This window comes from Primulina tabacum, chromosome 3 (assembly GCF_025594145.1).
Source record: "Primulina tabacum isolate GXHZ01 chromosome 3, ASM2559414v2, whole genome shotgun sequence".
Taxonomy (NCBI): domain Eukaryota; kingdom Viridiplantae; phylum Streptophyta; class Magnoliopsida; order Lamiales; family Gesneriaceae; genus Primulina; species Primulina tabacum.
Genome location: NC_134552.1, coordinates 1,236,527 through 1,246,983, shown reverse-complemented (window position 1 = coordinate 1,246,983; position 10,457 = coordinate 1,236,527). Strand labels below are relative to the sequence as shown.

At 34.3% G+C, this 10,457-nt stretch overlaps 1 protein-coding gene across 1 annotated transcript; it reads left to right on the top strand.

Annotated features, from left to right (window-relative positions):
* Window positions 1-6,236: 6,236 nt before the first annotated feature.
* LOC142539208 (protein RETICULATA-RELATED 1, chloroplastic-like) lies at window positions 6,237-10,397 on the top strand. The gene is made up of 7 exons (XM_075644494.1): window positions 6,237-6,841; window positions 6,975-7,073; window positions 7,348-7,568; window positions 8,301-8,370; window positions 8,520-8,599; window positions 9,099-9,163; window positions 9,898-10,397. Exons 1-7 carry the CDS (start codon window positions 6,368-6,370, stop codon window positions 10,089-10,091), a joined length of 1,203 nt encoding a protein of 400 aa, XP_075500609.1. The 5' UTR covers window positions 6,237-6,367; the 3' UTR covers window positions 10,092-10,397.
* The last annotated feature ends 60 nt before the right edge of the window (window positions 10,398-10,457 follow it).

Genomic DNA, 10,457 nt, shown 5'->3' with positions numbered 1-10,457 from the left:
AAATTATTGCGACAACGGGGAATGAATTTATTTAATTTTGTCGCTATGTCCCGAAGATAAAAACGAATTAAATGTAATATATATGTCAATAAATCACCAACAAAATAGGGATAAAAGTCGTATATATAATGTGTAAATAAAATTTAAATTGATTTTTTTCTTTATTTGCAGTGAATTGTGCCATTTATGAAGTGTTGTTACTCACATTTTATTTTAGTATTTTTGTTTTTAAAATGAAAATAATATTCTTAAATTGTTTTCTAATTTTTTTAACAGTTACAATCTTCTAAAATCCTATTTGATTCTCATATATTTGTTGCATGCCATTAATTTCCAATTTCCTGTAATTATTCTTCCCCAATTCATTTAAGGCAAAAGCTTGTGTGAGACGGTCTCATGGGTCATATTTTGTGAGACGGATCTCTTATTTGGGTCATCCATGAAAAAATATTACTTTTTATGCTAAGAGTATTACTTTTTATTGTGAATATCGATAGTGTTGACCCGTCTCACAAATAAAGATTTGTGAGATCGTCTCACAAGAGACCTACCCTTCATTTAATTTGATACACGGCCAATTTATGTGCACTAAAGTATTTTTTTCATCAATTATATTTTCGATACTCCTATCCTTGTAAACTAATGAGTTCATTGCAATTATTAATATTTTATGTCCTTCTTATACTGATTTTTTTGTAACTTGCTTGAACAACTATTTTTATTATATTAATGAAATATATAAATCATTCTATGATATAGAAAAGAGTCTGTAAATGTTCAGCCGAAAATTTGTTGAAATTTGACTATCCCGCTTGTTGCAAAAAACCATGTAATAACGAGTTGAAGTAACTCGGAGACAGTGACGCCCAATTCTTTGGGTTTTTGTTTTTCAGCGACTGTGAAACACCCATTGATCACTGTTAAGATAAAATTTTGGATTTAAATTTTGATAATTATAAATTAAACTGGTCAGATAATATTAAACTAATCTGCCACAGTATCAGTTTGATACAAATTACTGAACCGGTGGACAAGAAATTGAATAGACTTGACAAAGAATGTTAAATAGTTAAATATCGTTTAAGAGAATTGGTCTGAACTGAACTGAGCTGAATCGGTATTGGACTGATGAGCTTAAAGAATAGAATGGTACCAATCCGACTTATCAAGGATAAATTGAGCTGAATCACTTAAGTCAGAAAAGACCAATTGAGCTGATCATCGGGCAGGTCTGAAACATTCTCTGCGTACAAGAGACAGTTCCCTAAGAGTTCAATTTGAATTTGATCTACAAAGACAAGTCACATTCTCTAAAAGACCTATTGGTTACTATATCTAGTTAGCGTCCAAAAGAATTTATTTTACTAGTACTATATCTGAAAAGACGACAAGGATACATGGATTTCTCTGATATATCATTGGGCATCCAGTACATATGTGAATATCGTTCAAATTTATTGTCGTTGGGACAATTATCTATATAAAAAAAAGAAAGCATCAGAAATGTTGAAGACAATTGAAACTCTAAATTTTTGTTATTACAAACATTTCAGAATTCTTATTAGCATCTTTCAAATTTATATTTTCAAGCTGATATGCACACACTTAAATTTTATCTGATCGATTGAGGATAACTTTGTGCACTTGTTTATTTTCTCACTTATCTATTGTTTATCTGAATTACATTGTAATGAGAGGCTTGTAACTGACAGAAATACGTTTTTGAATAGATGAGATTGTTGTGTAGTTGCTAGGAGTTTTTGCTCAGAAGGTTGTTAAACCGAGCTGAAGTGGGTTTGGTACAAGGGTTGTACTAATCAAATATTCTAGTAGAATCATTCTGGAAATAGAAGCAGGGGAGGCGTAGAAGAATTGTCTTTAAACTTCCATGAACAAACTCTAGACTTCATTTACTTTTAATCACTCGCTTATCTGATATGATTCTTTCTGCATATATTTTATTCACTTTGTGTATTGAGGTTTTTCAGCACTTATATACTTCTTAGTTGCTTGAATAAATTAGTTCGATTAGAAAACTATTTCAAGCTGCTAACCCAGTTTGATTGGGAAATCTGTTATAATTGTTTTATAAGTTTATTCACCTCCTCTAAACTTATATTCGATTCCAACAAGTGGTAATCTGATATATGAATATTTGATATACATCAATGGCATCTTTTAATAAGATCCATATGTTTTCTAAGGAATAATATTATGAATGGAAAATTTGGATAGATGTACACCTGTCAGCCCAAGATGAAGATGTGTGTCATAACTAATGGATCCATGAAGATCGTGAAGATCAATACTCTTGTAGCCATATCAAATGGACCTCCCCAAATGGTGATAAACCAAGAATGGAGTGAACTTCCAAGGACAATAAAAAAGTCAATCTGGATAACGTAGCCAAGGATATACTTTACAAAATACTCGATAAAAATATGTTTAGTAAGATTAAGATTTGTTCTATAGATAAAGAAATCAGAGAGAAATTAACTCAAATATGTGAAGGGAACGATCAGAGTAAAGAAAACAAGATGATGACATCTATTAAGAAATTTGACAACATCAAGATGAAAGTTAGAGAGACCATGAACGAGTTCGATGAGAGTTTCAATAGCATTGTAATCGATCTGACTGCTATTAGAAACGAGTACAACAACCGAGAAGAAATATTGAAAGTGTAAGAGAACTTCCAAAAGAGTGGGATGTCAAGACCATAGCCATGCATGAATCAAAAGATCTGAATACACTCGAGTTGCATGATCTATTTACTAATATAAAAGTTTATGTGTTCGATCTAGGAACAAGGAATGAAGAAGAGGCATATATTCCACAAACAACAAAAGCACTTGTTGTAGCTGAAAAGTCTCCATCAATATGTACAGAACAATTGAGCAATGACATTATGTCTTTTTTTGTCAAGAAGTTTGAGAAATTAATGAGGAAAAATCATAGTAATTTCAAAATTTCAGTACGAAAAACAATTACAAAAAGAGACAAACTCGTTTGATCAAGCATGTTTTAATTGTGTCAGGACATGCTATTTCATTGCTGGGTGCACCATACCAAAGAAAGATAAGAAGAAGTCATATGAGAAAAGAAGAACCAAAGATGAAAATAAATATTTCAGAAAAAACAAGAGAACAAAAAAATTTGGTGGCAAAAGAGAGAAAAAGTAAGTGGGCCGAGTTAGATTCTGAAACCTCTTGTTCAGATAATGCATCCAACGAGAGTTATGAAGAATCAGTCAAACGTATAATGGCTGATGATGATCTGGAATCCAACAATGGTGAGATATTTGACTTACCTCAGATGAATTTACACGGGATGATCTAATCTATGAACTAAATGATATGGTGATGGAGTATAAAAGACTTTCATAGACATTTGAGAAAGTCAAAGTAGAAAACAAATTTCTAACGATAAGTCTAGCAGTTCGAGTTGTATACAACCTGACGAGCTAGACTGTTTAAAGACCAAAATGAATATGCTTATGACAGATAATGAAAACGTGTGATCTGAACTCCAAGTAATAATGATTAAAAATCAAATGTTAGACAAACTGATCAAAACTTGGACCAAATCTTCTGTTTCACTTGGAAAATGCATGAAGTAAGGTCTTTCTGTCAACGTAAGATCGTGAATCTTATGAGGAATCGTACCATATATTCTAAACAGATTCCAAGTCGATTCATCCACCTAAAATAAGGATAAATGTTGCTTGCGCTTGAGACTGTCATCTATGATGTAAACATCATGTTTCATGGATAAGGGCATGGAGATTTTCATTCATACAGATGGATGATAATTTGATGATGCACTGAACAACCATCCATCGGACTTTCTGAGTAGTTGTCACTTATAGAATGGAATAGTCTGCGGTTATGGTTGTACATCATTAATCCTTTGACCCGAGGCAACGTAGAGGCTCTACGTACTAGCATGCACTTTGATCCGTTTACCGACTCTATTGATGGTCAACAGGTGGCGAGATTGGGCATAGTTTCGAAATATGTAGGAGAAAATATATTGTAGTTGGTAAGTCACTGCTCACCTACGGGTGAAGATATCCTATGTGATCTGATAAATTATGGTACAAGGAGTCTCTGGCCAGAGCAAGACATGTGTTTTAGGGAAAGACGTTTTCGTAGTTGCACATATCATGTTACTATTAATACTCAAAGATACATCACATTGTTATTGGATTCATTTACAACTCTCGATATAGCAATGGTTGCAGATTCGATTAGGATATATGAGTTAAAGGGACTTTATTGTACGTTAATCATAACTTAAGGTTCTTGCAGGCACTATCAATGACTAGGGGATCATGGGATAATGCTACTAGATACTCTTACCATTATCTGATGGGTGCAATCAGACTTGAGTTCTGATGTTCTTGATTAAGGAGTTGATAAAAAGAATTAGGCTAATTAGGGTAAGTCTGAATAAAAATAAATGTTATTTTGAATGACAAGAAGTTGTGAATCCGCAGCTAACTATATATTTGAATCATTGACGGTCACATAAATATTGGATTATGTGTTCTCGTTGAGATAGTCAAGTTCAAAGAGTTGAATTTGGGAACTGTAGTTTGATGAAAATCAAACAGATTGCACATAAAGGAGTTTATAAGCTGATTCCATGTAATGGAAGATGTGAAAATTAGCTTAATTGATAATTATGTGAGGATGATGGAACCACATATTTTAGTGAAGAAGTTCACAAAACTGACAGCTACCAAGTCTTTTGAAATTTTCATTTTTCATTATATAAACGAGATTTATATATATATATATATATATATATATATATATATTTATATATTTGTATGTATGTATATTATGGATTATCAAAAGTTGATAATGATTTAATTAAATATAGTATTTTTCACAGCAGTTGAATAACACACATAACTTTTATATACAAATTTTGTTCACAAGAATTTTCACTCCCATCTACCTCACAAAAAATTTCAGCCAACCCCTATATATTGGAGAAAATATTTCGGCCACCACTCTTCCACCGGCGCCACCCCAATGCCGTTGCAACTTGATTAGGAAGTTGAAGAAAGTTTGTAGGAAAATATAAGGACTATCTCCGTTTAAAATTCGAAATAGTTTGGTGTCCAGTGTTTAGAACACAAAAGAAAATATTCTAAATGCCTATGAATGGTTTTAAATCATATGACATCCAAGTAAAGTTTTGAACGTCAAAACAAAAAATTTTAAATTTTTGTTGCTTTTTGGATGAGAGAAAACGGTGGATCAACAACACATCTATGACCTCTTTTCCAACGTTCATTCTTTGGTTTCTGGTGACGTGTCATCCAATTCTCTTAGTGTGGGAATTTGGCTCATAAAATGGACATCCAGTTCATGGTAGTTATTCGGAACATTGAACCATATTCTTGTTCTTCTAGAGCATCAGACATGAATCGGAAATGTAGATTCTTACAAAATCTACACCATTATCAACCCAAAAAGAAACCAACATGTACCTTTTTATTTGGTATAAAAAAAAGAATTTGAAATATTTGAAACATTTTTTTGACAAAAACAAACAGGAGACTTTATTTGAGAATTTTTAATCCCAATTCGGATCGAGTTCACAAAATTGGGCAACCAAAAATTCGATTTGTTTTTTAAGTTTCAGTTGTAAAGGCTAATAAGTAGAACGCACAATGTTTTATGTCCAAATTCTGATTAAAGTTTAATCTTAAAATATAAAAATAAGGTTCGCAAAGGCTATACATAACTATGAGCTCAAAGAAACGTAAACACGAACACAAATCCTTTCCCGAATTTGAAAAAAATAAAATAAAACAAAATCTATTTTTTTAAGTAAGAATATATAGTCGCTATGATTCAGTGAATACTACTGGGATAAATCATGGACAAACCAGAAAAATCACATTGTATGACAGACTCGTTCGAAAAACGATTGATAAGACATCGTCTACTCCACGGATTTAGATCATCTGTTGTGGCTGAATATGTGTTGTGCTCGTTTTACACGAGATGATCATTTGATCATCTCAGTCCCGTCCGACAATTTTTCAAATTTATGTGATGTTCATCAAATGATCAATTGATCATCTTAGTGTAAAAAAATACATACCATATAGTCTGTTTTCAAATACAACATAGGATCCAATTCACTGCTCCACCCAATCGGACAACAAAACCTGAACTTTACAACGCTCGCGTGGTCGCGTTTAACAAAGGATTAATTTGTCTCAAATGTACAACAGGCTGATGCGGTTATCCCACCCTAGACTAGTTTGCTCTTTGGTACAATCTTTACATCGTGCGCAGCCACGGGGGGAAATTTCAGCTGTCTCTGTGGTTTTCCGATTTGAACGATGTCGTACACTTGTTCTCCAGCCGGCGGCTTCACATTCACCAAAGTGCACGACTCATTGCCTCACTGCAGTACGGGCAGAAACGTCGCTTTCGATTTCAAGTTCTTCACAGATTTCACACCTTGCAATCACCAATTCGTTAAACTCCGGCACGATGTGGCGTCTCGTGTCAAGTGTTCTGAGCAGGAGATATTAAAGGAATCCAGTCTTTCATCAGAGAATTTCGAGAATATGAAAGTTGGTGATCATGGAGGCGGCGGAGATGGTGGCAATGGACGGTCTCCTGGAGGTGGTGGTGGAGGAGGAGGAGAGGACAATGATGGTGAGGAGGAGGAGTTTGGTCCCATTATTAGGTATGATGAGGTAATAGAAGAGGCAGAAAAACTAGGTGCAACTCTGCCTGCTGATATGCTGGAAGCTGCGAAATCGATGGGGATTCGTAGACTGATTCTTTCGCGCTACATAGATTTGCAGGTTCGAGTCCGATATAGTTTTGAAATTTTCTGGTGCATACGATATTTTGATGCTTTTGCGAAGGCAACATAAATAATGATTGATATGCATGTAATGAAAAATTGGTTAATTTTGAATTTTGGTTGACATGCAGGGTTCGGCTTGGCCTTTAGGATTTTTTGTGAGACATAGCTCGATGCTTCGAAACCGGATGCTGGCCGATCCTTCGTTTTTGTTCAAAGTTGGAACCGAGGTTTGTGAACTTATGTGCTTTCATTGTTTTGATGTATAAATAGTCTTTAACTGCCAAACACTTTTTGTGGAAATTATTAAAATAGAAGCAATGGCCATGGTTTTTGTTTCAGCTGGATGAAGCTTTAACTTTTCTGAAAAGTTACTTCTTGTCATACCAGTTTTGCATAAAAAAACGTGATTATTTGATTATTCACACCCTGTAGCCTGGTCCTTATTAATCATTTGATGGGTACTTTCCCCTAAGATTTGAGTTCGATTTGATCATGTTTCAGGTGGTGATTGATTCTTGTTGCGCAACATTTGCTGAAGTTAATAAAAGAGGGACGGATTTCTGGGCAGAGTTCGAATTGTATGCTGCAGATCTTTTAGTTGGTATTGTTGTTGACATTGCTTTAGTTGGTATGTTGGCTCCTTATGCCCGTATAGGCAAACGATCCATCTCAAGTGGATTTCTTGGACGCATGCGGCATGTCTGTGGTGCTCTTCCCAGCAGGTGACTAATCCCAGAAATGTCGTATTATTCATTAATCTGGTCTGAACTTCTGTAAGAGGGCTCTCTTTTAATGGGTTGTCTTAAAGCTATTCTGTAGATATGGCAGTATGTCAAAAAACTTTTAACAGTAGATGAATACCTTTTGTAATTTTTACTCTCAAAACAAATTGCGGAACTAGTGTATGCTCATGATTGGGAACCTTGATCAGAGATTTGTTATATTCATTGATGTCCGATTACTCTTATAATATCCACAGAATCTTTATTTAGTCATGCACTGCTGCCTCCGCTGTTGGTTCAACTTTTTTGTATTTTTACAACCCTATTACTATTACTGGTAGTTTTTCTCATGAAATGTCTGTATGTTCTGCTCCTGATTAGTTGCTCTTGAATAATGGGTGTTTTTAAAATAGTGGATTAATTAAATATATTAACGAAAGCATTCTAGTTTGCAATGGAAGGTGGAATGAATAGATTCCCTTCCTAACAACATAAAAAATATATTTTTTAGATGGACTTCGAATATATCTATCTGATTGTGAAATTAGGGAGCGAAACTGCATATGCACTAGGAGTTAATTTTGTTTACTGTAGGTGTGTCATGAGTACAATATTCAGTGATAACCCTTGGGGACCTTGATAGATTTCTAAATTTGAACAGTGAAATTGCACTAATTTTCTTAATACTACCGTCATTTGTAATATATCAATTGTAATAGTTTGATCATTCAGTGTTTTTGAAGCTGAGAGACCTGGAATTAGATTCTCATTGCAGCAGCGAATTGGCACATACTTCTACAAGGTACAACATTTTATTGGCATTTGCAGTGGCTATAAAATGTCTTGTAGTTGCACACTTTTCTTGTCGCTCAACGTCATTGAAGATAGACAGCGTCTTTAGTCATCCAAATTATAGTTCTAAACCTGTACAGTTTTTTTTTTTGGATGTAGGGTGTATTATACGGCTCGGTTGGGTTTGGATGTGGTCTTATTGGCCAAGGAATTGCTAATGTGATCATGAATGCTAAAAGGTTTGCTTTTGTCTATTTATCTTGTTATTTTTAATTTACCTTGAAAATGTGTTCAGAAGCAATATTTGATCCACCCTCTCTCTTGTTCGAGTGTTGCATGTTTGATTGATACGAAGTATTCTCCATTTTAATATGTATTTGGTCGTATATATTTTGACTTGGGATTTTGGAACAAAATGTGAATTATTATGACCCAAGTCCAAAAAAAAAAAAAGATATGGAATCATTCATCCTCCTAGATTCATTACCTCTGTTTGAGAGCGTGAAGAGCTAGAGACTGTTGATATTTGTCGCCAACATCTTATATTTTACTGAATTAATGTACTATTAAAAATTTGTCATGAAAATGTTGCTATGCTGAGTAATCAAAATATACTTCCGCATAGGATTTTTGAGTCACTGCATCCGTTTATTATACGTTGTGCGACCTGGTTAATACTATATTAATAAATGAGTGTGAAACTGTGATTGTTAGTGATGTATAGTTTGTAATTTGCAGGAGTATCAAGAAGTCGGAAGAAGACATACCTGTGCCTCCCTTGGTGAAAAGTGCTGCATTGTGGGGTAAGAAAATTTGTTTTGCTTTGTGAATTTCTTCACATAGATATTTATCTCCTCTAATTTATCTGCTGCTATGGGTTCTGACTTCTGACAGTTAATATCCAAATTGAACGAATCTACTTTCTTATTTTGAGTACACTTTCATATATTTACGCTTTGGTTGCATAGAGAAGCTCTTCTCTGTTTATTTTATAGTTTGTTGGTTCATCTTATCAGATTTTTAAAAAATTGTTTCATAAAATTTAAATAATTTTCATTGATTCCATGTCCTAGCCCTTTTTATATATATTGAAGATAAGGAATTAAAATCCAAGGAATTATTATCAGGGTACAGATCGAGTTCTAACAAAGATCCTATCCAACTTTAGGCAAGCTTGTGTACTGGAATTAGGAACTAATCCAAGAAAAATTTCTGTATTAAGGTTATAGAAAGCCCAGGTGCTAACCTAGCTTTTCCGTTCATCGTTCGATATGCAACGTAGCTGGTTGAAGCAACCTAAATTTTCCCTTTGTCGGGTTGTCGTGTCTGTCCATGTGTGATCAAACCTTTGGCTAAGGGTCCGAACATTAAAGATGTCCTTTTTGGACCTAAATTCCTTGCATTAACTTCACAGCATTCATGCTTCAAACGCTTCCGATAATTTCATATGATTGCAACAGCTTCATTGGTATTAGTCTCTCACATTTAAATCCAAGCCGTCCTGTTCATCTCACTTTGTTTCATGTTTACCTTTCAGGTGTTTTTCTTGCAGTCTCTTCCAACACCCGTTACCAAATAGTAAATGGATTGGAAGGTCTCGTTGAAGCCTCACCTTTGGCTAAGCAAATCCCAGCTGTGGCTTTGGCCTTCACAGTAGGTGTACGATTTGCAAATAATATTTACGGTGGAATGCAGTTTGTGGACTGGGCTAAATGGAGTGGGGTACAATAAAGAAGTGTTTTCTTCCATTTGCACTGTGTTCACTCTGAGTGTGAAAAAATGTTAAAGCCCTACGCCCCTACCGCGAACTTGCGATACACTGGAACAAAATACAGTCTAGAACCCAGAAGATACTGGAGAGCAGTTACAGATGGTTCATTGCAGGATGATGTGATGCAAATCTATTTTAAAAGAATTAAAAATTTTGATTTTTTTATAATTTGAACACAGGAGATTTATTGAGTAGACGAAGAAATAATGATATGTTTATCGAAGTTATGTTTAAGGTAAAACAAACAGCGCACACAGATTTTGCAATTTGATAAATCATTAGAATATATATGATTAGAAAAGAAAATTTTTAGCATCAACAAATAT